A 27,944-nucleotide genomic window follows, 5' to 3' on the forward strand; every position below is an offset into this window, starting at 1 on the left:
TCTCTTTCTTCTTCTGTTTGCTTCCAGTGTTAAACTCTCATGCATGACTAATTCTCTTCTTCCTTTATCTGTTTTCGCACATTCTCTCACTCTTCCTCTGTGAAGTCATACAGAGGTATAAGACGTGAATGGCTCCCTTCTCCTCCCTTCCTCCCTCCCTTTTTTGCCGGTATTAACAGTGACACGGCAAGCTGCTCATTCACTGCCACTGATCCCTGTTTCCCTGTGTGAGAGAGACAGAGTTAGTGGGGGGTGATGTGGTTCAGTATAGAGGAGGTTGTAATTAGACACAACACACACACACACACACGTGGGGCAGAGAGAGAAAATGTTGCAACAGTTGCATCAATGCAGACAAAAGAAAATCGTTGCATGCACTACTTTCATAAATAGGCTGCAGTAAAAGTCTATTTCTGTCCTTACAGGCACAGTCTATACTGATGTGATCTCCTAAGGGCTGATTATTGGACCCCAACATTATGCCCCTTTAAAGGACCAAAAAGCAGTAAGAGTACACATTTTTACCACTGCTAGTCCTAGATTTTATTTTATTTATTTATTTTATTGTGCAGTATCACAAGAAAGTCTATGTTCTCCTAACATAAACTGTGCTTTCTCCAGATGCACTTGTTTCCTCGTACAGTCCAGAGACATGCATGTTCAGTTAATTAGCAGTTTTCTTTGGGCTGTAGGTCCAGATGTGATATTTGAGTGGCCAGTAAGACAAGAAAAGTTCTATCCATTTCCAATTTTCTGCAACAATAACAATACTTAACAGAATTAATGAGACCCATGTTACGAATTCTGAAATATCCACTTTCAGTACTGCTCTCCAAAAGGCACAAAGCACAAGGGTCCAAATAAGGTCCTCACACACAGGATTCGCTTTGAGCACCTTAACGATCCAGTGATAAGCTGTTAAAAGTACTTTATTCTTTGAAAGTGCATGCATATGAGAGGGTGATACAAGTTTCAAGGTCTGACAGCAGCAAAATGGTTTGATCAGTAAGAAGATCAGCCAAAAACTCAGCCAAAAATCAGCCAGCATTTTATTTGCCAATATGTGCCATGGTTTTCCAGCTCTTTTATATATTAGAATATTAGAGCTTAAGAATATTAATGAATACAGCTGCATAACAATTTGAAAATGTAATCCAAAAATCTAATCTAATTATTATGTGTTATCTGAGTTTATTTTTGCATTGTTAGTGGTGTTCATTTCTTTGTCTAAGTGCATTTAATTAGACTGCAGTGTACTTACATGCAGTATTTCAAAAATAACTATACTACACTTTTTAAAAAATACAACAATTTAGATGATCAGTTTTGTGACAAAAACTATACTTTCACTATATTAAACAATTTGCTTGATTATTTATATGAAATGAATATTTTTTTGAAAAACTGACCTGGACAGGGTTTCTACATTGCTATTTACGGTCCTCTAGTGGCCACAGTTAGACACTGCAACATACTAAATAAAGATATGATAGCAAATTAAAGCATCGGAGAAGGTCTTTCGCACTAATTGTACATATAATAGTGAGAAAAATAATATTTAATATTTTTTTTACTAGGACTGAGGGTCATGCCACTGATGTAGTCAAACTCAAATATACACATCAGGCATATTCCTACATCTTGTAAGATATTTTTGGAAATTGTGTAAGATTAAAATTTTTGAAGGACAAAGCAAGAGGGGGGTACTAAACAACAAAATATGAATATAATTCATCTTTTTTAGCTTAAGTTTTAGTTAAAAAAAAAAAAGCGGGACAGGATGTAGGAATACAGCACAAAGATCAGGCTGTTAAATAAGGCTGTTAAAGTTGAGATGTTTTAGTAAAAATTAGATTAAAATTAGAGTTATTCTTTACACGAGCCGTTGACAAGCATGACGTCAGTACGTCGTCGCTGGGCGGGTCGTGTTGTTGTTGCTGTTGTGCTGAACGTGAAGCCTCTTTAAACACACGATTCGCGCTTGTTTAAAACCTCAGATAATACCACCATCATCTTCATCTCCGTAACGGGCTCCCGAGTCTAACGGTTTTTTCCCCTCGCCTTTTTATCCTGAGTCAGGATGGGAAGCTGTTTAACTGTGGGGCCAAACGAAGCGTTGGTGGTCTCCGGTAGGTGTTTCCCGTCGTGTTGATGGAGCGAGCTAGCGGGGATGGGGAGAAAGTAGCTAATAGTATTAGCTGGCAAACTAAACCACGTTTGGCATTCTGTTATTTAAAATAAGTGCAGAGCGAGCCAGTGCGTTTAGAGCACACAGTTACTGTGTAAAGTGAATAAATTAGCGGTCGTGTCGTTTCAGAGCTTAGCTTAAAAGCTGCGACGCTGATCAGGCGGTGCGTTAGCAGTGATTTGGATCATGTGATTTAAAGCCATTGGCGTCTCAACGCAAATATGTGAATAAGTCAGGTTTTTATCTTTTATTGATAACAAGTGTGATTTATTAATAAGCGGATTTGAAAATTAACAAAGTGCATTCACTCAAGTATTGTACTTGAGTAGAAATTTTCCCTACTTGAGTATTTCCATTTGGTGCTACTTATTTCACAACTAATGGAGACAGGCATGTCTACATTTATGTCACAATAACGGGTTAATTATAATATTTTACAAGCTCTAAACACATCGTCAAAGATGAAATCATTGGCTTCCAACCAATGACTAATGAAGTAGCCGAGAAGTGTATATAATCATATGAGGCAGTGGGACCTGAACAGAACTTTTACTTTACTATTTTTACTGCATTTTAAGGCTTCTTTTATGTACTTCTTCTCAAGTAGATTTTTCCATGGAGGATTTTTACTTAAGCAAATGATGTGAATACATCTTCTACCACCGTTAATGAGCATGGTGTAGCTAAAAGTAACGGATTTAGTCATCCTGAACCAATTCTAGTTTTTTTAATGACTATAATTAATTGGTAGAGATATCAGGAAAAAGAACCCCCCCATGTACATCAGATAGAGTATATGAGTATAAAATAACTCAACGGTATAACCTGAAGAACATACAACCCTTCTAAATTCACACAATTAGATTAGATTAGATTAGATTAGATTAGGGTACTAAAAAGTCATGTTGATAGAAATGTTCTCTAAGAGGAAAAGACGCATTGAAGGGCATTAGATAAATGTTCCTTTTCTTAACTGCACATCTGGTTGGAGTCATGGCTGAGTGGAGCCGACATTGGGTGAGAGGTGAGGTAGGCAATTTACCAGGCCATCACAGGGCTTAACGCACAAAGACAGACAATCATTCACCCTTAGATCTACGCCTACACCCAGTTTGATGTCGCAGTTTACACCCAATATGTCTTCTGACCATGTGAGAAAAATGGGGACATACAACTTTCACAAGGAAAGGCCCCAATGCCTTCTTACTGTGAGACCACAGTGTGAACCACTGTACTACCACACAGCCCTGTTTGTTTATTTTAAGCTTTCTAGTGAATAATGTAGTAATAACAATAAAAAAAACTGCACTATGAGGACAATATTGTGCTACAGAGCAAGGGCCAATGTTAGCAAAAATAAAAGACACATCTTACTTTTGTCATCTTAAGGTTGCAAGTTGGGGCCCTCAGCATCATGTCTGTAAATGATAACCTTAACTCTATAGTTAAAAAATCATGCCACTTACATTAATTAATACATATATGAAATAAACATTATATAAGAGACTGGGGGGTTGGACCCTGTCCCAGCAGCTCATAGGGCGAGAGGCGGGGTACACCCTGGATAGGTCGCCAATCTGTCGCAGGAAGATTGGAAGGCCACGGTTGCCAAAATTGGCTCCTGAGAAACAGAAAATAAAGAAACTATTCAGTAACTCTCTGAAATCTTGACTTTAAGTAGAGGGCTTGTTCAAAACCTGCCAGTAAAACAGGTTTTGATAATAAACACGGCATGTGTAAAAGCCAAAGGGGAGAAAAACTATGGGAAAACACTATCCAGCTGTTGTTCTCAGACAAAGGCCATAATAAATACATTGGGTTCTTGAATAATTAAAGTAGTGTGAACGATAATGATTATAGTTGTAAAACACCTTTCAATGTTAAAAAGGCTTAATAGGGACTCTGCTTAATAAGCTCAGTTCATATCTTTGGACTGTATCATTTAATGTTATAGTCAAAGAATTACTAAAGAGTCCTGATGGCGCTCTCCTCTTTCCTCAGGTGGTTGCTGCGGCTCTGATAACAAAACCTACGTCGTAGGAGGATGGTCCTGGGCATGGTGGCTCATCTCAGACGCCCAAAGGTGACAGTGTACTAGAAGCAATGATGTAAATGTTATCTTGAAATATAATATGGACCAAGCTTTCTAATTAGACCACAGCGAAAAAGATTAACCACAAGAAAGTCAATTGCATTATCTGAAGGCCATCAGAAGGCAAAGTGGAAGCTGTTCTCCCACACTTTGTCTCATATTACACACAGTGTGTTTCCAGTCACATTGTATACAAACATTTCCTCTTACATGACTGGGGTAGTGTTACTGAGAACTAAATGTATGCTGCTCTCTTAATGTGGAGTGTGCTAAGTGCATATCTCACATTATTTTTTTGTGAGTTGTCATAGATAAAATATTTTATTGCAGGACTTATATTTTACACAGAACTGAACGGTCATCAAATGCTTTGCGAAATGCTTAATCCCGTCATTTTGTCTGTAATAGGTACATTTTAACTTTAGCTATGGATAAAGTTGTTATACCTATAATTATAATCATAATTGAGTAATCGAATCCTAGTAGTTCACTTTTGTTAAAAAACAAAAGTGATCTGTGAGTAGGGAATTGCCTCAAAGAAGCTGTATTTTGTTCTCTGGTAAGAGACATCGGTTTCTAGTCACAAGTAGATGCAGTGCTTCAGCTCTGTGTTGAGTAGTGTCTGAATAAGCTATGAATGGAAGTTAACAAAACACAGCTGCATGTGGACAGTGTAAACAAACTCTTTGGCAAACAAGTGCTTCACACAACCATCGGACAGGTGTGTTGAAATGTGAAACTAAGCAGGGTGGATCCATCCCCAACGTACTGATTCTTCAATGCAATTCAATTCAGTTCTATTTACGGCCATGTGAAAAAGAAAGTACACCCTTAATGCTTCCATAGGAATTAAGAGGGTAAGTAGCAGCCAGGTGCTGCATATTCAGTGTGCTTGATTAATTGATCATCAGCAGGTGTGAACACATCTGTAAAAGCGGGAGTTTTGGCATCGTAGTGGTCAGGATCATTCAGGTGTGTGTATCGACAAATCATTAACACAGTGTTAATACAGTCCTCCCAGGAATGGGTATCCCACCTGATTCACCACAAAGTCAGACCTTGCAATGCTCTGAAAGGCTGCAACACCCCCACACACCCCCACCAAGGGTTGGCATGTTCTCTCTAAAAAGAACATGGCAGCACAGCCTAGGTTTGTAAAGCTGCATCTAAACAAACTAAAAGACTTCTGGAGCAATATCCTTTGAACAGATGAGACCAAATAGAGATGTTTTGCCATAATGCACGGCACCACGCTTGAAGAAAACCAAACAGAATATCAATACAATGCTTTACACCAGCTGTTAAGCATGGTGGTGGAGGTGTGGCAGTTTAGGCACCGTGCAGTCATTGAGTCAACCATTAACTCCTCTGTATACCAAAGTGTATGTGAGTCAAATATGAAGCCATCTGTCTGACAGCTAAAGCTTTGAGTCATGGTACAAGACAATGATTGATATGCACATCAGCAAATCTACAACAGAATGGGTGAAAAAGAAAACAAAGTGTTGCAATGACCCAAAGTTCAGACCTCCACCTGACAGAAATGCTGTGGTAAGGCCTTAAAAGAGCTGTAAACACATATCTGCAAATGTCAATGGAGTGAGGCAAACTTGTATAGACGAGTAGACTAAAATGCCTCCTCTATGATGAAAGAGACTGATAATCATACAGAAAGGGATTACTTCCAAGTTATTGCTGCTAACGGTGGTTATACGAAATACTGACCTGGGGTGTACTTCCTGTAATCAGAATCAGAATACTTTAATGATCCCTAAAGAAATTATATGGTTACAGTTGCTCCAAGGCAAAAACGGTAACAGACTGAACTAAATTAAATAATACACTATATTAAGAAGTTTACAAAATATAAGAAATGGCTCTAATATATACACACAAAGCTCAATTATAAATATCCAGAATATTACAGAGGTGACATTTTACTCTAAACTGTAAGACTTTGTTTTTTGTTATTTTCACTGTAGAGGATGTGCAAATATTAAAGGTGTAACTATTGCACTGTGTACTGTGCATTAGATGGATGAGTTGTACAGCCAGAGGCAGGAATGATTTCCTGTGTTGTTCAGTGGTGCATTATGGGTAATCTCAGTCTCTCATTGAGCGTGCTCCTGTGACTGGCCAGCATGTTATGGAGTGGGTGGGAGGTATTGTCCAGCATTATCCTTATCTTGGACAACATCCGCCTCTCAGACACCGCCTTAAGGGAGTCCAGCTCCATCCCCACAACATTACTGGCCTTGCAGATCAGTTTATTGAGTCTGTTGGCATCTCAACCTGATACCCCAGCATGCAACAGCAGGGAGGATGGCACTGGCCACAACAGACTAAAAAGAAAAACCCTAAGCATTATTCAACAGACATTGAAAAACCTCAGCCGCCTTAGAAAATAGAGACGACTTTGGCCTTTTCCTGTAGAGTGCAGTTTATTATCTATGTGTACTCCAAGGTATTTGTAGCCCTCACAATGTCCACATTGACACCCTGGACTGAAACAGGGGTCACAGGTTTCCTGGTCCTCCTAAAGTCCACAGTCAATTCTTGGGTCTTTGTCATGTTGAGCTCCAGATGATTCTGTTCACACCGCGTGACAAAGGAGTCAAACACAGCCCGGTACTCTGACTCATCACCCTCACTGATGCATCCAACCACTGCAGAGTCATCAGAAAACTTCTGAAGATGGCAGGTCTCTGTGCAGTGGCTGAAGTCTGTGGTGTAGAGAGTGAAAAGGAAAGACACACAATGTGGAAGACGCGCATATTGTGCTCTTTCTGTCAGGTAATCAACAATCCAGGACATGAGAGAGCCATCCACCTGCATCGCTATCAGCTTATCACCCAGAAGGGTCGGCCTCATGGTGTTGAATGCACTGGAAAAGTCGAAAAACATGACCCTCACAGTGCTTGCCAGCTGGTCCAGATTGGTGTAGACACAATTAAGCAGGGAGATGATGGTGTCCTGAGCTCTGAGGCGGGGCTGGTAAGCGAACTGAAGGGGATCCTGATGTGGTCTGACTGTAACAGGCTGCACACAGAAACTTACACTGCACCGCAGAGAAGTCTGTAAAACGTTTCTGTTCATAGGACTTTGACAAGAAGTCTCCTCAATGTCAGATAGAGACACTCAGCAGTCAGATGATCCCCTATAAATAAGGACTTGGAGATGACGTGGAGGAGGAGCTCTGAACTGGAGGAAACTTTCACAACCATCTGCTGTGACTGGCTCAAAAATTTTTTGCTATAGGTTTGTTTTTGTTTTTTAAATAAATTTTCATGTACCAGGATTATACAATCCATGACATTTTAAATCTCTTTTGCAACAGTGTCTTACACAATTATATGCAAAGTAGACATACACATAATCATAAACAATGAGGTATAGACTCAGGGTTTTTTTTTCATTCATTTTGGGATCTTTCAAAGAAAAGATGCAGGAATTTAGCAGTTTTCAGTAGTTTTGCTAACTTCAGTTTCTTTTACACAACTAAAGGATTTTGTGTTTGTCAAATGTTCAGAAATAACAGGTAAATCTATGGATTTCTGTTAAATAACACAACGCAGACTGCCTTTTACTGTGTGAGGAATGAGTGTGCTTAAGCCCAAACTTAATGCCCAGAGGCCCATTGAAGACAGGAAGACTCTTAGTGTTAAATATTTAAAGGTTCCACCTGTTGCTCTATTGTTTCAGAGTCTTGAGGCGGGACTGGGCAGCCTAATAACTGTGCCTGTGTTTGTTGCTGTAGGCTAAGCCTGGAGATAATGACTCTGCAGCCACGATGTGAGGATGTGGAGACAGCAGAAGGAGTAGCTATCACTGTCACAGGGGTGGCTCAGGTAAGACCAGATCCCAGCGTCTTCTCTGCGAACGCTGACACAAACACTTACACTCACTCACTCACTCAAGCCAAGCCTATTTGTCAAACATCATCTGTTATCAAAAGTGTCGGGTTCTGCTGCAATGCTTTCTGATGTTTTCTGAAATGTGTCCCTGTAATCTAATGGTGTAATTCCAAAGAAAAATCAAGCAGTGCTTCCCAACAGACTGCCTCATAATCAGCAGTCTTATTTATTTATTTAGTAAAATGACTTTAGCATACTTGATGAACCCCTTTAGCCACAAAAACTTTTTTTTTTTCAGGAATGCAAAGAAATAACTGTAATTTGGCATCTCCATTAAAAAAAATATGTGCTTTACTATTTTTGTCCAGCATTTTTGGAAATAATTTAATTATAATTTAGCATGAAAAATATAATAATCAAACAGCTTGCATATATTGGTAAGTTAGCCATTAGAGAAAAAAATATTTTGGTAATTATCAATACTGTTAAATTAGGACTGCTGTGGCATGAACCTTTGACTGGGTGATGGTCTAGTAAATGTGTTAAGTACTGTACATAAAGGTGGGTACACTCAGAGCATCACAATCTATCTATAACAAAACTGCACTTCTGATCATTCACAGTAAAAACATCAAAAAGGGCATTTTGGATCAAATTTAAAGAGCTGTATCACTGTGTGGGATAGGTTCCTGGTCAAAACAGCATATAAAAGCATGAAAAGGTGTTATTATATATGAATCTACATTTTCTTACCAGGCTCATCTTCTAGCCAAACAACGTTGGTGTTAGCACATTCATTTTCAAAATTGTTGAGATTAACTTTGCTTGATTGTTTAAAATTGCACCGATGGCACTCTGAGCCCATGTGCCATGATTTGCTTCTCAGTGTAGAAGGCTTGCTGTGTAAACACACTCTAAATGTGTCTCCTTCAGGTGAAAGTCATGACGGAGCAGGACCTGCTGGCAGTGGCTTGTGAGCAGTTTCTGGGTAAATCAGTAATGGAAATCAAAGGTGTGCTGCTGCAGACTCTGGAGGGACATCTGCGCTCCATTCTAGGTGTGGACAGTTAACACTAACCACAACAGTAACACTACACATATATAGATTTTATTTCAAACAATATCATAGTTATTTTATTAATTTTTAGTTCTTGGTTTACAAGTCCAGAGTAGCTACTCCTGCATGTATACAACAGAGGAAAAGAAGCAAAGTATTAAAGTGGTTATTGATTAGTTCCTGACTTTACTCTACAAGTTAGCCTTAGTTTGCCTTTTATGTGTTATACATATTGTGTTGGCTTTTCTGTTTGAGGTCTGAATTAGAGAAGAAAAGTAATATATAAGTGCTGTATAAGTACTAGAGATGCACCAGTTTATTCAATGTGAAATATTATTTCCACAATGAAAGACATTATTAAACTTTACAGTTTCCCCCAATCTGCAGAAAGTTAAAGAATCTTCTGCTACTGGAAACCTTTACCACCTTTACCTGACATACCAAACAAAGCAGGTGGTGCAGATTTATGTACTTTACATTTTCCAGTTTATGGAGACTTGAACTCTTTTCTATTTTCCTCATAATGGATTTAATCCTTTGGCTGCACATACTGAGGCTGCTAGCTTGTGGCTGTTTCTGAGCTCTGGACAGCTTTAGCTTTAGCACTTTTCCTTTGTAGCTTCTTTCAAATGTTAAGCTGGGCGAGGGTGATTTTAAGTATGTGATTGGAGTTGTTGTTTACCAGGGTTTCTGGGGCAGGCCTCCAGACTTTTTGTCTTGACTCACAATGGGTGGCTTCCACACTAATAACATTAAAATTACCGTGTGAATTTGATTGTGATTTTGAGCATTTGCCTCTGTGCACATGCTGAAACAAACTGACTTGGATGCAGACATATGTGAGGCTGACTGAGAACACTGGCAGTCGTCAGACTGTGGTCTACGGACCGGTCGATCTCTGATTAGTACCAGCAGCTCTGTGCTGACCATTTATGCTACTTGAGTTCAGGGGTGATGCATTTCTCTGACAAAATTATGATGCTGTGACGTGAAATAAAAAAAGAAATTTGGATCAAAAATAAAGCTGCCCAGCACAGAGCTGCTGGTAGTTTGTTAAAAGTGAATTGCAGGCTAAATGACATTGAATGATGTGTCTTTTTTGCAGGTACTCTGACAGTCGAGCAGATCTATCAGGACAGGGATCAGTTTGCTAAACTGGTGAGGGACGTAGCAGCTCCTGACGTCGGCAGGATGGGCATCGAGATTCTGAGCTTTACCATTAAGGTGAGTTAAAGGTGCTATGAGAAGTCACAGCAGCAGGAGCTCTGGCAGCAGCCTCTAGCTGCAGTGATAAGATTATCTGAAGAAAAGGCTCATGTGCAGAAGAAAGGTTACTAGTTATACAGCTCAGCACAGACTTTGACACGATTTTCTCTACATTGCAAAGACCGCATGTATTGAAACAGGAGTAAACGAGTTCAGCACCCAGTACCTCTTCAGTATGCATAAAAAGAAGGGTCAGTCAGTCTTAGTCTAACATTTGTTTATGTCAGCAGAGTTCAATTTTAGCAGGAAAATTAAACGAGTAATATAACAAAAGTAGTAAAATAAAAACAAAAATATTAAGTATTCATGTAAGTATATAACTACTTAAACCATGTGAGCGCCGTTGGTGCTCTCCATTTTGCCTCAGTGTGGATGTGCAAGAGAGATGATGCAGAGTGTCAAAACTTTAGCTTTAGGCCACATTTATTCAGTCAGAAGAAATGTGACACTGACAGGGCGACACATGGGACAGACAGTCGTTCAAACATTAGTCAGCAGCCTTCCCATCTTTCTTTTTAGACTGTAGTTTTGTAATATTACTGAAACTGAAAAGGTCTTTCTCTGAGCTGTTGATGCTGCTGGTTATTAGAGACGTCATCCCTAATGAGTTTAATTGGTTTTTATAATTGACTGGACTCACCCTGTGGAGTTCACTGTTGCTCATTAGAACTAATTGAAGTGTGTGGTGTGGACAGAGCGGCTGAGGTTAGTGCTCTGCTGAAACCCAAAGTCCATTTCTGTAACATCTTTTAGTCCATGTCAGGATTTCTGTGACACGTCAGATTCTGGACTTTAAAATATGATTAAATGTTACATGTAGAAATGAGACTGTTTGAGTGCCACCCTATCATCTGCTTTCTTTACACCCACAAAGGCCCAGCATTTTTTAATCTGTATGTTTTATTTTATTTTGGCTTCGTAACCTTGTTAATCACATGAAAGATGCTGATATACGCCACACCCAGTTTAATGTTACGTGTCCTGTGGTTCTGTGTTTTCAAAGGATGTGTATGATAAACTGGACTACCTGAGCTCCCTTGGAAAGACCCAGATTGCAGCTGTCCAGAGGGATGCAGACATTGGTGTGGCCGAGGCAGAGAGGGATGCTGGGATACGGGTAAGAAAATCTAGCAAGCTTGAAATGGATTCTTCCGTGCACAGAGACCAGCTGTTCACAGCTCTGTTTCTTTATTATCGCCTTAGGAAGCCGAATGCAAGAAGGAGATGATGGATGTTAAATTCAAGGCCGACACCAAGATGGCTGACTCCAAACGAGAACTGGAGCTGCAGAAAGCTTCATTCAACCAAGAAGTCAATGCTAGGGTTCGTACTGTTTGCACTTACAGGTTGTCTGTGTACAGTTCAAGTAAAAATACTTGTTATTATACTATATTATACATTGCTTTAACCAAACTTATGGCTGTTCCCAAAAAGTGCCAGTCTGTATTAAATCACATGGTGTGTAAACAATTTACCTGAAATCTGCAGTTAGAGTGATTAAAATCAGAAAAACAACATGTGCTCTTTTGACCTGAAGTAATGCATTAAAATAAGACCTCAAAAAAGTGCACGTGTCAACACAAACAGAAACTGTGTTGCCTCAGATGTAAACGCCTTAGACCACCTCTGTGTTGATGTTTTCAGAAAGCAGAGGCCCAGCTGGCATACGAGCTGCAGGCTGCCAAAGAGCAGCAAAAGATCCGGCTGGAGGAGATTGAGATCCAAGTGGTGCAGCGGAAGAAGGAGATTACAATTGAGGAGAAGGAGATTGACCGGACAGACAAGGAGCTCATTGCCACTGTAAAGAGGCCTGCTGAGGCCGAGGCCTATAAAATGCAGCAGCTGGCTGAGGGCGAGAAGTGAGTAAAAAGACATTCAGTCAGATTTAGGAATGAGTAGAAATGGCAAGATCCCCAAGAATGTACCACAGCTCTTGTCAGACATGATTAGACAGCACATTACCTCCCTGATATAAAATATATATTTATTTATTTTGTTGGTTTAATCCCTGCAGAATCCTACAAAACAAACACCTGGAAAGTTTGGACTAAGGAAGCCAGACTGTGTTTTTAACTATAATGCATCCATATTTCCATAAATGTTTTTCCTTTCTGAAGTGAAATGTATCGTGTAATTTCCAGGCGCTCTGTATGAAAAAGTCTGTGCATGTCTGATTGTACTGATTTGCAAAAACTGATATTCCTGTGCATCCACCCGTAGTATTTCCAGCAGAGCAAAATAGATTTGAAGTTTATTGTGTGCTGCCGTGGGCTTTATTTGAGAAAGGAAAGCTGTAAAAACGATCCCAACATCCCAAACTTGTGCATGAAGACAGATTAACATATGACACGTCACTAAGAAGCAAATTGTCTCAAAAAAGTTGCATCCTTCCCACTCAGGAAGGGATTTTGATAACAGCAAATATTACTTTAATGTTTCCCTGCTTCAGGCTGAAGAAAGTGCTGATTGCCCAGGCTGAGGCCGAGAAGATCAAAAAGATCGGTGAGGCGGAGGCTAGCTCGATTGAAGCGGTGGGAAAGGCTGAGGCTGAGAAGATGAGACTGAAGGCTGAGGCCTACGAGCAGTACGGAGATGCAGCTAAGACAGCTTTGGTCCTCGAGGCCCTGCCTAAGGTAACACACAGATACGTGCTCATACAGCTCAAACTAAGGAAGAGAAGAACTTGAATTGAAGTTGGATGTCATTTTACAAGCATCACCCGGCCCGAGGTTGATGAATTAGAAGTATTTTTCTTTTTATGTCCACATGAATTTAAGCACAAGTTTTTCATCACTTCAGCTTCATCACTTTTTGGTTGCATTTAACACTTTGATACAAATGTTATTACTAAGAATTCAACAATGCGTGATCGTAAAGAACCATAACCCCAGTCTATTAAAAATCCATTTGTATTGCTTCCGGCACTGCTGTCAACCTCAGCCATCTGCAGAAAGCAAACATCGACTTCTGTTGGCATTTCCCCTCCTGTGCCAAACTCACTTAACTTTCATTTGGAGGGTCATGTTTGTGCTAGCATGCTAGCTGATATTTCTGTTTGCTTTTGTAAATTCACAGAGTTATGCATTTTGAATCGATCCCCCAGAGTGAGACTGTCGGTGCTCAGATCTACTGTAAGGTCTTGAAGCGTCTGAGGGGAAGACATTCAGGAGAAACAACCTGAACTGTGGCAGGTGCCATGCAGTGTTTTGGCCACACAAACACACTTTAAGCTCACCTCCCATCAGATTTCTCTCCCTTTGACTTTGTGTACTCATTTCCCTCAAAATGAAATGCAAGCCATTTTTGGCACACTTGGAGAGATCTGTCCGAGGCAGAAGTGCAGATTCCCAAAACCTTATGATCTCACCTTCTCTGGCAATGAGCCTGCTGTCCCAGGACAGTTAGCAAAAAGTCCAGAAATGGTCGACCAAATTTAAAACAATCGGCCTTCCAGCTGATTTAAGTTTAATGGACCTGGAAAAGTGTTGATATTTGATTAGCTATGGGTTTTTTAATATATAATGAAGCTTTGGCCATGCCGAAACTTTCAACAGAAAAAGTTGGTATTTTTCTTTAGGCTAGTCTAGCATGTCACATAAAACACCAGAGCTGGATTATTATTTTCATCTTACTGTAAACGCTTAACAATGTCTTTGCAGATTGCTTCCAAAGTGGCGGCGCCCTTAGCCAAGACGAATGAAATTGTCATTCTGAGTGGCGAGGGCAGCCGTGTGACAGGCGAGGTGAACCGCCTTTTGGCCGAACTTCCCGTGTCGGTCAACGCTCTCACTGGAGTGGATTTGTCGAAGGTAACATCTTTATATCATTTTATATATGATGTGTTCCTGTTAACCTTTGTGATTCAGCACTTATTTATAGACGCTTTAATGAAATTGGGAGACATATGGTGAAAATTAAAGTAGCAGCTGTCTCGTCTTAGATTGGAGTGTAATGTAAAAATGGTGAAATGCCTCGATAAATCCTAACAGTTGGAAGCATGTTGGATTTAAGTTTTTGTTTCCAGTGTGAACCTAAAGGACGTTGAAACCAGCGAGGTTGTACTTCAGTTAAGCTTTACAAATAATCTGTTCGTTTTTGGGATTTTTTTGGCAGATCCCTCTGCTGCAGAAGGTGACCAGCTCAGCTTAAGCCTGAAAACCGAAGACTCCACATGACTCCAGTCTCTGTTGTATGCACTGTCATAGACTGCCTTTAATACACTTGAAGATTTTTGTTGTTTTATACGTATACTCTGTATACCAAGTGAATTTTGGAAACCTCTGGTGCCTTACTTTATACAGGACCAGAAAATCTGCATGCACTGCTGCTCATTCAAAGATTTTGTTTTTAGTTTAAAACTTGAATATTTTGTGATTGATTTTTATTTGTTGTGTTTGAAATGTATTTATTGGCCGGCTTGTATAAAACATAATTGAACAAGAGAGCTGATATTAGACTGAAAGATGAGGCAGATTATATTTGTTATTTATTATATCATAACACCTACTCTTTGGTAATTATACACTGAGGCCAGTTTGTACACTCTTTATGTTTCAGCCCTTTTGTTAATTTATATACCTGTTATGTGACACATCTGAATTCCACAGATAATTTCAATCTTTTTTTTTCTCAGTGTGTTTCATGTTGTCATTTTTACCAATGAAACACTGTTTTATGTCTCAGAAGTTGAGACAAAGGTGCTCTCAGTCTCAAAAGAAGCCCCGCTGATTTTTTTCAAATCTCCACCTTCAGTCCTTTGCAGACTTTTTGTCTGTTCCCCTCTGAATGAAGTTTTTCTCTCCACGTCTGTTGATATCAAGCATGACATGTTTTACCATCATTTATATGCTGACAGGGAAACGGGTAGCAAATTCTTGTGTTAATGTGGTTAGCTTGTAATGTGTGTGACTTTTTTGATTTTATATATACATATATATATAAAAATATATATACAGTGGGTTTTAATGTAAAATGTAGCTGCTGGCTTGGCCTTGATTAAAAGTAGAAAAATGTGGCTGGTGAGGGGACGGGGGGGGGGTTGCAGAGAAATTGTGAAAGTAACCAGTTTAGAGAATTGAACGTGTTTATATTGCGTAAAATGTGAGGCTATCGAATAGATTTAGAACATGAAACAGTGATGCCAAATAGAACAGACTGACTTGATTTTTACTGTATCAGAAGGAGGGATTGTGCATCTGAGGACCAATGTTTAATTTGACACAACAGTTACCTATAGATGCTAAGCCATGTTTAACAGAGTGTGTCAACAAACCAAACTTTTACATTTTAGAGAGACACTCTTTTCTGTTCAGCGTTTCTACATATCTGCAATTTCTGAACTGTGGCATCAGATATGAAGTGATATTCTAGCGGGGTACACTGGATAATCAAACTTATCTTAATGTTATATCTGTTAAAATTTGTAATTGTCACAGAGCTTTCTAGTTTGGAAGTGTAATCCACTGCAGCTGCTCACAGAATCTGTCCATTTTAGCAAAAAAAGTCGTGCAAATGGTTTGCGCATTTCCATCCACTCTCGTGTTTCCAGACGACCTGACTGCAACCTGGCAGGGACGTTTAGTTTGAGTAGTTATTGAGGAAGAAGCGGTCAGTCTGGGAGAATTTATAGAAGACTGTTATTCTTGTTGTTGATGCTTTTTTGTGTGTGTGAGTCTCTCATCTTCACTTTCTTCATGACCTGTTTGTCTCAAATGTTCATATGTTCATGTATGCTCCTGCTGCATGTCATCCATCTGTATACAATAGAATCTGCTCACTCTCAAACTGTCATTCTAATAAATCAAACTGCCATGATTTATTTCTTTATTTTCTCTGTTTTAAATTAAAGCGGAAGTGATAAAAGGCAGGAATTTACAAGTTGAGTATACAATATAAATACTTTATTTATCCCATATTTGGAAATTCTTTTGTTACAGCAGTGACCATAGCAATACTTTTAGTAGTAGTTAATAGTAAATATAAAGGAAAATATTTAAAAGTCAACTAAACAAACAATTGTAAAAAAAAAAACAAACAACAACAACCAAATAACAGATGTTTCCCTGGCGAGATGGTGCAGTGGTTAGCACCATCACCTCACAACAAGAAGGTCCATGGATCAAATAGCCTTCTCTCCTCCTGTAGTCCAAAGATGAGGTTAGGTTAGGTTAATTTATGATTCTAAATTGGTGGCCAGTTTAGAATCATAAAGTAACTTAAAATAACCTTATCTGAGTTTGTTTGAAGCTTTAAACTCAAATCTTCCTCAGTTGTTTCCTGTTTTACTTCTCACCAGAGTAATTGTGCAGTAGTATTCTGTTTTTTATCAGTTTTATTTTCTATGTGATTTTTAATTGTATATTAGTAAATTCAGTTTAGTTTCTGTTATTTCCCCAGGAGAATCAGTTGGTTTGAGTTTTGATTAGTTTTAGTGTGAATTTAATTTATTTTCTTCAAAATATTAGTGGTGCCAGATACTATTATTTTAATAATGTGCTTATCTAAACCTCCTAAATCTTACAAATTCTTGTCACATAGTCATCCCAGTCAGGTTAACCGTCTGCATTAATGTTTCTTCGGTCTGCTTGTGCTGGAAAATTTGACCAACCTGAACAAAAACATTTTTATCTGTTTTTTATTTTTTATTTTCGTTTGATTGAATTTTTAGTTCGGTTGGCCAAAATGTTTTTTTTTTTTTACACTAAGTGTTACTTTTTAGTTTAATTCACTATAAAAAACAAACAAACAAACAAAAAACCTTGCTTTTTGTGGAAGGTTTTCATCATGCCACCACTTCAGAAAATCCAAATCATGCCAGGTGATAAGAAGTAAGTGACCAACATTTGTCCCAAACTGCTGCTGCGTGCGCTTAATATAAGGCTGACAGGAACACCCAGGCAGAAAAACCAGATCTTTTAAGTTTATATAATCTGTGATAAATTTATGATAAAATGACGCTCTTGGGCTTTAATAGCGTCTCATCTGTGGTGGATTATTGGACAGGCGTTCACCGTCGATGCCTTAAATGCAGAAAAGGGGTCCTGTCTGTTTGCGCATGTCCGACAGATGATGCTGCTTTAGCAGACAGCAGCACGAAGAGCTGATACGCTGATTACAATCCTTATCAACGTTATGTCGCCACAAAATGAAGTTTCCTTACTCAAAGATTCCTGAGGAGTAAGTATCGCTCTCTTTAACACAGGTCACGGCGGCGCTTTCCGTCAACGAGAAGCTAAAGTTTGCTAACCAGCTGGCCTGTTCACAATAAGCACAAAGAGGCTCCTTATTTATTGTGGTGCTTGACTTGAGGTAACCTTTTGAACGATTTAACATCAGTTTTCTGAAGGTGTCTGGTTCTGCTTGGGGTTCACATGGTGTTTGGCCACTGGAATCGTCCGGGGTGGTTTATTGAAGGCTTCAGGCGTTAGCTAGCTGTTTGAAACTGCAGCAGGTTGAGACTGGATTGTTAGACAGATGGCTAACGTTACCTAGCTGCAGACCGGCTGTCAGAAAGTTCACCTCTCCCGCTGTATGACCACCCCAAGAAAGCGGTTCAGCCTTAGGAAGACAGCTTTAGCTGGTGTGGGTATGTTTGAAAGGTTGGGTCTGTTTTTAACCATCCCTTTCCTCCCTTCAGAGGGTAAAATAAGTGTGTATATGTACAGCTAGGACTGAAGCGTTGATGTGTAGCCCAATGCATTTTAATTAAGATTAAGTAGAAAAGCCTGGTGTCTGGCATCTGACACAAACACCATTTCTCAGCAGGAGACTTCATCTGAAACCTCTGGGGAATTGTGCCAAAATAAACGCACCTCTGTGGTAAGGAAGGATGAATGCTGATAATGTTTTATTGATTCCTGATTGTTTACAAATTAGGGTTACACTGGTTTAGTGTCTAACTGCTTTATATTCTGGGTCTGAACACTGTAGACAAACTTGTGTGTATAATCATAAATATGTCACTGAATAAAAGTCAGTGAGCACACTAAAAGGTCTACAGTTTCTATGGATTGTATAGTTTATAACTGGTTTGTCTTTCCTATCCTGAATAACAAGTCAATCTTAACTTCCACTGTTCAGACAGTTAACTCGTGATGAATCATAAACTGCAAATGGAGGATGATTCGGCAGTTGTGCTTCTTAACAGATCCCTTCCTCTTCCCTCTCAGTGGAGGAGCTGAGAAAGCTGCAGCAGTTCTCAAAATCTTTATATTCTCCATTAATCTATTTTCTTAATTGTCTTATTTCAAGACTTTAAAAAAACTCCTTGAAGATATATTTATTTGAGTTAACATGAAGTCAGAGGTTTCAGTGACACTTTAAACCACAGCATATATAACTATGCAATATTACAGAAAAGGCTGAAGACAGCCTTCCAATTCCTTTTTATGGAGGGAGGAAAATGGGAACTAGGTGCAGCAATTTACTTAATATACAGAAATAAAAAGAAATGCAATATGTAAGGCAAAATCACAGTTTGTATTATTATAACAAGCTTGAAAGTAAATATTTGGTTATGACCACCAGCCTGACTTCTTAGGTAGCTGTCTTGTAACTTGCCAGTCTTCAAGAATAGTTCTCCAGGCTTCTTGAAGAACATTCAAAGCCCTTCTTTGGATGTTTGCTGTCTGCTGTTTGGTTTAGATGATTCCACGCTGCTTCAGTGTTGACTCTGACGAGGCCAGTCCATGACTGATGGTGTTCCACCGTCTGTGGTGTTTTGTTTTTTAAACCAGGTATGTGTTTACTACACAAAGCTGTGGACAATCAGATGCTCTCTGGATTGTACTGCATGTTGGATCAAAATCTGATGGTACATTTCTATATTCATAAATCCATCAATTTTGAAAAGATCTCCACCAGCATGACTGAATGCAGCTCCAAACTATGACAGAACCTCAATTATGATTTGTTGCCACTGATTTTCAGTGTGGTTCGTATGTAATTTGGCATGCCTCAGCTTTTTCTCCCCCTCCAAACATAAAAACATTCTTATGAAAATGGTAAGGTACAAGAACTGAACAGAAAATGAGTGAAAAAGCCACCAATGTCCAAAAAAACCTTGAAAGACATTAAGAAAACTTGGAGAACTATTGCTCTGTGCCACACAAAACAAAGCCTAGATCTGTTGAAGCAAATTGTAAAGAAATGAGAGGTACTTCAAGGCTTTTGCACAGTTCTGAATATGAGGTGTGTCTGTGTGGATACATAGCCTCCAGTTCTGAAAAGTGAAGCTAGCGTATTGCTGGTATAATTGACAGTCAAGAAGGGGATATAACAGTGAAATGTTAAAGAATGGCTTGTATCAAATATGTTTGTATTACTGGAGAAAATGAAAGTAAGTAATTCTAAAAGGACAAACAAAATGAAGAAAAATGGCATTGTTTGTTTTCCTTATTTAAAACACTACTTTATATATATCACTGGTTCTGTACCTCTGCATTATGATGAAATATTTAAAATAAAAGTTTTAGATTGTGTTGTAAGCAGATTTTCAGCATAGCTCTTGGCTTTTCCCCAATTGTTGAATTTTCTAATTTGCTGCTAAAACATTTTGGCACATTCTTAGCTTGACACAGAAAGCTGGCTGGCTTACAGTCTGCCATCACTCTACAACTATGTGCTGCTTTGTTCATCTCCATCTCAGCTCCTTGCTGCCTGCAGTGTGTACACAGAGAGCTTATACAGAGCCATGGTTTCTCTTTATTACAAGCTGCCATTTGCAAAAGGTCAAACTGAACTGTGAAAATCAGTGATGCCAAAGTATTTTCACACCAACGTAAGTGTGTGTGTGTGTGTGTGTCAACGGCTGACTTTGACCTGCTCTGTTTGTCCCCCAGTATGGTGAGGAAAAGGTGTCCCGTGCTGCATTAGTTGAAAAGTGACATGCTGGCCCGCCTGCCAGCATCAGTTAAGCCTACCATCAGACTACTTTCCCGCACGCAGATGAACACTGGACCTCCAAAATGTAAGTGCTGTCTTTTATCATGTTGTGGTGTTTCTTTTGACTTATCATACTGGTCAAGCGGTTTTCTAAACACGACATCCACAATTTCCAAAGATTTAAATGACACTAAAGTTTAGTTGTATAAAATATCTAATCACTGAGCATCTGAAACTCGTAGTGGGATGACCTTGTAAAGCAATGCAGAAAATGTATGTAAATGATAAAAATTACCAGTAAGTTTAGACAACTGATTTTAAAAAGCAGTTAAATTGTGTCCATGCTTCCTGCTTTCAAGATGCAGTTAAATATTCAACATCTGTTCAGAACATTACCGTAAGTGAAGTGGGTTTTTGTTTGAGGCTAGTGCACAAATGATGACACATTATTGAAAACTTCTGAATTTTTGTGGCGTTTCCCACAGAATAAGATTGTATTTGTGGCTATATTGCAGCAGGATGAGTATGCACAAAAACAAAAAACATACTTTACTAAATAACCCAGTGAATGATAGCATATTTACTTTGTGGGAGGTAATAAGAGCATTAATTATCTGCTTCTGACATAAATATTGTCATTGCTGGACAAATTCAAAGTCAAAGTCCCCCGCTGTGGCAGTAGTCTTTGTTTGTCACCTGGCTCTCCAGAGCAGAACATGCATTATCATAGCCAGCTACAGTCTGCTACTGTGTGCAAGGTGAAGTGCTGTCTGATCAGTTTCGCAGCATTTGGCTTCATCTGAGCAAAGGGACCTGCCCTGTCCGACAAATGGTGAATAGCTGACCGGACAGCACCTCAGAGCAAATGGATAATGAATGCAGAAAAACCAGAACAAGAAGCAACTGAAAGGTGGCTGCAACAACTTGAATGGGGATGTCCTTGGGTTCTGGGGACTATTTTGGGTTTCTGAAAATGGGGAGACTTTGTATAGGCTGTTTTTGTTTTGTTTTGGGTTTTTTTAAAGAGCAGGATGATTGCAGTCTGGTCCACTTAGCAGCTTTAGAAAATATGAGTGCATAGATAAGTGTACAACTTTTGTGTATTTTTGTAAATGTTACAGTTTTGGCTATTAACAAAGACTCCCACCAAGGACATTTTCAAAACTCTATACTATAGACCAGGGGTGGGTGAACTCCAGGCCTCGAGGGCCGGTGTCCTGCAGGTTTTAGATCTCACCCTGGGTCAACACAGCTCAATCTAGTGATTAGTTCATTACCAGGCCTCTGGAGAACTTCAAGACATGTTGAGGAGGTCATTTAGCCATTTAAATCAGCTGCAAGACACCAGCCCTCGAGGCCTGGAGTTCTCCACCCTTGCTGTAGAAGATGTTTTAAAGTTTCCCCTAAGAGACGGTCACCTTGTTTTGTTTTGGTTTTTTTTCCCTCCAGTTTGCATTGAAGAACTTGTATAACTGTGCAGGCTGACAGCATGTTTCTCTATAAAGTTTTGTGCTATGTGAAATCCCAGTTGGTGTTATTTTCTAAGAATGCTTTTTTGTCTGATTTTGCACATCTTGCAGGGGAAACTACACAGAAAATGAGATCTGCCAGCTATCCAACCCCAGCAGAGTTGGATGCCTATGCTAAGAAAGTTGCCAACAACCCTTTGACCATCCAGATCTTCCCAAGCAGCGTCAAAGTACCTCAAAAGAAGCACATTCGTCGCACAGTCAACGGGCTCGACACATCCTTGTCCAACCAACGGCAGAGTCCCTACTCCTCTCAGGTCGGCAACAGTGGGGGCCTGCTGGCTGTCCTCCGTGCACCTGTCAAAAACTCAGATTCTAGCCACGTCCGACAACTACATAATTCAGTCATGAATCCTCACAGTGGGCCCTACGCCACTGAAAGCACTTTAAACCATCCTCAGCCTGCTCCTCACCTACAGGGTCCGTCTCAGTCTGCACTCCAGAAGCAGAACTTGGTTCACCCTCAAGCACTACAGCAACAGCACCGTTTGACTCATCCAATGGCTTTACAGCAGCCTCACCCACAAGCTTTACAGCAAAGGAATATGGCTCGTTCACAAGCTCTCCAGCAGCAACAGAGCTTGTCCCAAATTCAGGCGCCACAGCAGCCGAGATTGGCTCATGCACAGGGTATGCAGAGACAGCAGAGCCTCCCTCACAACCAGACTGTGCAGCAGCAGCCACAGCAGGGCCAGTCATGTTCGTCAGTTGTACCACAGCAGCATCTTTCTCATCTGCAGTCACTAAAGCATCAGCCGGCTCCTCCACAAGCTTTACTTTCACAGCAAGGAGTGACTCAGGATCTGCGCCACATATCTGATGGATCTCAGCTTCCGAGCATGCAGCACACCCAGGGGCTAGTTGGGTCGCAGGCCCTTCCCCAGGCTGTTGCTGCAGGCCCTCCTACCATGCCTAATTGCCCCCAGCAAGCCCGACTGGGACCTTATGGGCCGCAGAAGCTCCCTGACCCAGATGCCCCACCAAATATAACTGTATCTACCTCCACCATCCCACTGTCCATGGCAGCCAGCTTGCATCAGAACAGACCTGGTGACCTGAGCATCATTGTGCACCAAATCAACCAACTGTGTCAGGCTCGGGCCGGTATGGGCACCACCTCAGTCTGTGAGGGACAGATTGCAAACCCCAGCCCCATTAGCCGCAACCTGCTCATCAATGCCAGCTCAAGGGTGTCCTCTCACCACCCAGCTCTGGGCAACATACCCAGCAGCCTCATGGTGGGACCACCAGACAAAGCTGCAGCCCAAGCTCCCAGCGTTTCTCTCAATTCACAGCAGAGTATAGCTGCTGCGAATAGTGTACCTGCTTTTCACACCAACCCCGAGAAGGTGGTGCAGCAGCAGCTTCAGCACCATTTACATCAGCAGAAACGACAGCAGCAGCAGCATTTTCAGCAGCTCCAGCAGCTGCAGCAACAACGCTCCTGGGCTCAGCATCAGTTAGCCCACATGCAGCAGCCTCCTGAGGGGGCCAATCCTTGCAAGAATCCAAGGATGGAACCTCCAGCTGAGTGTGCTTTCCCCTCCAGAAACCTCTCCTACAGTCACAAGCTACCAAACAGTGCACAGAGCTTTCCCCTAAATCATCCTGCAGAAAAACCGCAACCTTCATCCCCTGTTAAATGCCCAGCAAGTTCTATGCCTTACATTAATGGCCACTACATGAAGCCACCGTGGAGCAGCGTTCAAGCAACAGCAGGAAACAATGGCCCTCAAGACCTCTCAATGGCTTTCCAGGGAGGGCAGGCTGCTGCTTCCAGAGACAGAATCCCAGGGGCAAAGTATAGGCCAGGGAAGGAGGGTCCTAATGACCAGTCAGAGCTGATGCAGAATGTGGATTTCTTAGGTGGGGATTTTCAGATGCCCAGCTTTCAGGAGCAGAATGTGGATGCAATGGGGAATATACACAGGTCCGCCAGGAGCCAAGTTCAGGAACCTGGCAGCAGCGGAGCAGTCCATGCTCATCGCCCAGGTTACTGTTAAATGTGCGTTTATGCCCATGTGGCGTGTACTGAATTTTTTGTTTTTGTTCTGGTCTACAGTTGCTTTCAGCTTCTGTATTTTACTCTTTAAAACCTTCAAAGTGAGCAGTTAAATTGCATTGCTTCAGAGCTTGATTTGAAGACCCACCAGGTGTGATGTTTCAAAGTATTCCTCAGGTCTTAAGCCATGTCGTACTTGTTGGAGATGAAGGGTTTTTGAGATCGTTGTCGACTGTTTTATCTGTGGCACAGATGTGCTGCTGTTTGTTCATATATCTATGGTGTTCAGAGATGTTAATTTGCAGCTGAGACTATGCTTGCCTTATGATTGTCACAGTGCTTTTCATAGGTTGACATGGAACAACTCAACTTTTATTAGCATGTGTGGCCTTAGAACTGCCCAGAGGCAAGATAGAATAGGATGTCTTTGTGTAATGTTTTTATTTGCAATTATTTATCTTCCTAACAGCTTTGATCCATTTGAATGGGGGTTACTTGTATATGCAATTATTAGGACTGTTGACAGTGCTCAATCCCATAGCTGCATTGTACATTTGTAAAGGGGCCTGGGTGTGAGCCAGAGCTCCCCTATCAGGAATACTAACATGGCTTCTGAACGATATTGTTGGTGGTCCAGGTGATTTTTGACATTGCTCTTGGTGGGATGTTTTTTTGGTTGTTGTGTTGTGTGTTTTGTTTTTTTGTTTGTTTGTTTGTTTGTTTGTTTGTTGTTTTTTTTAAATGAAGGGGGGGGGGAACCCTGCCAGTACTAGCAAAATCGGTAACCTTCTCCATTTCTGATATTCTTGTAGTGTGGGAGTTCCTTTTAAATGTTTCTTTTGTTGTTGTTTTTGCATTTCTGTACATTGTCTTACTTGAATCGTAGAATTTGCTTTTAAATGTCATGCTTAACATTTGGAAAAGGGGCAGAAACTCTCATTAGCTCCCCACATGTTAATCTTTAGGCAATGTGAAATAGAATGGATCCCATTACTTTAAACTGAGCGTGTCTGTATGTGAAAGGTAAACTGATCATGTGCATGCATGCAAGTACGTCAGATCATGCTACCGGGGAAAATGTCATTTCCCTTGAGCACACGTTGTCACCATTTTATTACTGTAATGCAAGTGAACTGATGTGGCGTGGATGTTTCCTTTTCTGTGGGGCTTGTGGTCAGTTGTTCATCTACTAGTCACCGGCCTTACCACGTGTTGTATTTTTGTGACCTACAAAGAAAGAACTAAGAATATGTAATGCAGGTCATGTTTTACTAGATGTACCATAGTTGATGTTGTCTGGGCTTGTGTTGCTGTACTACCCTCAAGCCTTCTGGAAAAAGCCTTAAATGACACACTAGTTATAGTCTACTTTAACAGTTTCTTTGCCAGGATCACAACTTGTGTATGGCTGTGAGGAAGGTTGTTTGTTTTTTGCCCCTGAACTTTGGTTTCCCTGTTTAAAGCTATTTGGGAGGTGTTAACATGTACAGGCAGTAGGACTGGATGATATTGCCTTAAGGTAATAATGCTACTCATCCCAGATTATAAAGCCCTCATCCTTCTGTCTGAAATGTTGCCTAAGGATTTAGGATAGCGGAGAAAACAAATGACTTAATAGCAGATTTAATAGGTATTTAGACCAGGGATGTAGCAGTTATTTTAAGGTATTTGAACTGTTGTAACTAGTTGTTACATGTAATATCCTCATAGTTTAATTTATTGTTTGGACCACTGCATCCTGAAGCCATAGGTATTTTCACATTAGGTGCCATAGGTGACATACTGATGCAGGCAATAGGTTTGCATCCAACCTTTAATGTCTTTCACAACAGCAGTTCTTTTTTTCCTAACTGGATTGTTCTCAGAACATCGTACAGATTAAAAGGGAGAAAGAATTGCAAGATGATAAATCTTCAAAGAGAGACAGTTCTCTTACAAGCTGTAGCTTTTCTGGAGTTCAGTCTTTGTACTTAATGGCAGTTTTGTTTTGTTTTTTTAATTTTACTTTTTAGTTTAGGTTTTTTGTTTTTCCTGGCTCTCATTTTTGATGTGCCTGCCCCCTGAAGCTGCTATTAAATTAAATCTTGACACACACGTATGATCTGTGTGTGTGTGTGTGTGTGTGTGTGTGTGTGTGTTTCTGTGGTGATGATATATGGGCTGTATCAGTGAAATAAGTTCCTATTTATTTGATGGGTGCAAGGTGAAAGTTGTCACCAGTCAAATGCAGGTATGTTTGGCTGTTTGTATGTCTTGCGAGCCAAATTTAAAGAAGATTCTGTATTAATGATTTAAAACTGACCAGTATTCAAGGTGGCAGAGTGAAGTCTGACCCACTGTGGCCTAAAGACCTTCCAAACCTGTTTGGGTTTCTTTAACATTAAGTTGACTGGGTGAAAACACTAAAGGATTAGACAGACCCGCCCTGTTAATGTTGAACTGCCTCGTTACAGCCCACCACAGTCAGGTTCTGCAGTTTCATATGAAGTGCCTCCACTGGGTGTAGTATGGAGAAGTGTGTGTGTGTGTGTGTGTGTGTGTGTGTGTGTGAGAGAGGGAGTGAGACTGAGTGCTTGCTTGTATGTTAAGCTTGGGTACTTGCACACAGGTGTGCGTGCTGACAGAGGTGCACAAAGTTGATCTCTGATGGGGGGACCAAGCTGCTTAGTATAACTACTGATACTGTGTCATGGACTGAAGTCCTGGAGTGTGCCACGATTCCCAAACACTGTCAGGATGTGTGAACTGTTTGCTGCTGACTCACTGACCAAAGTGACCAGAAGTCCCTCTCTAACCACTCTGGCTGAAAGCCTTTTGAAAGCTTGTTAATGAGCAGCATCCTGGTGACCTAACAAAAAGCTGCTGGGGTTAAATAAAGTCTTGTGAAGTAAAAGTAACGATGTGAAATGCGCATTTATTTAAAAAATAAAAAATAAAAAAATAAAAAAAAAAAAATAATAAAAATATCTAGAGTGAGTAGTTCCTTTTTTGCAGAGTGCACCCCAAATGTTCTGGTTTTAACCAGAAATCTGGAAATGCATTAAAATACAGAAATATTGTACAAGAACCGTGTCAAGAATCACATCTACTTAAGGATGTTGTAGCTCAGCTTTTTAAGTTGATATAGATGGCAATATTTACTGGGGCACAGACATAACAACTCTCTCTAGATTTTGACTGATTTATATAATTGTCTTTGGTTATCAAAGACATGTTGTGAACAGTGGTGGAGGGGGGCTTACTTTCTCTACTTTGAAAATGTGATATTCCAGTTTTGCCTAACCTTCAGGAAAAAATGTCTTGCACAAACATTCCCCTAACCAAAATAAAGTTTTCAAACACAAAGCTATTGACTGACTTTTTTTTTTTTTTTTTTTTTTTTTTTGTGAGCAACATGTTTCAAGGGTTTAAAGCTAATAAAACTGCATATATGGAATTACACTTGAATCTGAATTCAGTTTAAGCAGAAAGATATTTGTGTATGAATATTGAATGGCCAACATTCTCCTTCAGGTTTTTCAGGTCGAGAGCAGAATTTATGGTTCCATCTATTACAGAAAGTCGTCCAGCTTCCAAAGCAGCCAGACCATCACACTACCACCAGGTCTGATTGTTTGTTTCACCTTGGAACTTTCCCATAGGCGCCGTTTTGCTCGGTTTCTTTATTATTGTTGAATCATGAACGCTGACCTTAACTGACAAGTGAAGCCAGCAGTTCTTTAGATCATTGGCGGGGAACTTCAGGTCTCAAGGGCCAGTATCCTAGAGGTTTTAGATGCGTCCTTGATCCAACACAGCTGATTTAAAAGGGTAAATTACCTCCTCAACATGTCTTCAGAGGCCTGGTAATGAACTAATCATTTGATTCAGTTGTGTTGACCCAGGGTGATATCTAAAACCTGCAGGACAGACATAACAACTCTCTCTAAATTTTGACTGATTTATATAATTGTCTTTGGTTATCAAAGACATGTTGTGAACAGTGGTGGAGGGGGGCTTACTTTCTTTACTTTGAAAATGTGATATTCCAGTTTTGCCTACTTGAGGCCTGAATCCCCCCACCCCTACTTTAGA

At 40.3% G+C, this 27,944-nt stretch overlaps 2 protein-coding genes across 5 annotated transcripts; both read left to right on the plus strand.

Moving 5' to 3' along the window:
• Positions 1-1,923: 1,923 nt before the first annotated feature.
• Positions 1,924-16,271, plus strand: LOC100710678 (flotillin-2). 2 transcript variants are annotated; one of them, XM_003448999.5, is made up of 11 exons: positions 1,926-2,129; positions 4,190-4,271; positions 8,038-8,128; positions 9,068-9,191; positions 10,297-10,415; positions 11,461-11,574; positions 11,661-11,780; positions 12,102-12,316; positions 12,907-13,090; positions 14,117-14,266; positions 14,571-16,271. In XM_003448999.5, exons 1-11 carry the CDS (start codon positions 2,081-2,083, stop codon positions 14,604-14,606), a joined length of 1,284 nt encoding a protein of 427 aa, XP_003449047.1. In that variant the 5' UTR covers positions 1,926-2,080; the 3' UTR covers positions 14,607-16,271. The 2 variants fall into 2 exon arrangements, with proteins under 2 accessions (XP_025753904.1, XP_003449047.1); XM_025898119.1 differs by lacking the exons at positions 14,117-14,266; positions 14,571-16,271 and adding an exon at positions 13,533-14,110 and having other exon boundaries at positions 1,924-2,129.
• Positions 16,272-17,477: 1,206 nt separating this feature from the next.
• Positions 17,478-27,215, plus strand: LOC102079067 (protein FAM222B). 3 transcript variants are annotated; one of them, XM_013273613.3, is made up of 4 exons: positions 17,480-17,633; positions 18,222-18,275; positions 20,297-20,424; positions 21,920-27,215. In XM_013273613.3, exons 3-4 carry the CDS (start codon positions 20,343-20,345, stop codon positions 23,869-23,871), a joined length of 2,034 nt encoding a protein of 677 aa, XP_013129067.1. In that variant the 5' UTR covers positions 17,480-17,633; positions 18,222-18,275; positions 20,297-20,342; the 3' UTR covers positions 23,872-27,215. The 3 variants fall into 3 exon arrangements, with proteins under 3 accessions (XP_013129066.1, XP_013129067.1, XP_013129065.1); XM_013273611.3 differs by having other exon boundaries at positions 17,481-17,633; positions 18,219-18,275; XM_013273612.3 differs by lacking the exon at positions 18,222-18,275 and having other exon boundaries at positions 17,478-17,633.
• Positions 27,216-27,944: the final 729 nt, after the last annotated feature.

Source organism: Oreochromis niloticus, linkage group LG14, assembly GCF_001858045.2.
Source record: "Oreochromis niloticus isolate F11D_XX linkage group LG14, O_niloticus_UMD_NMBU, whole genome shotgun sequence".
Taxonomy (NCBI): Eukaryota; Metazoa; Chordata; class Actinopteri; order Cichliformes; family Cichlidae; genus Oreochromis; species Oreochromis niloticus.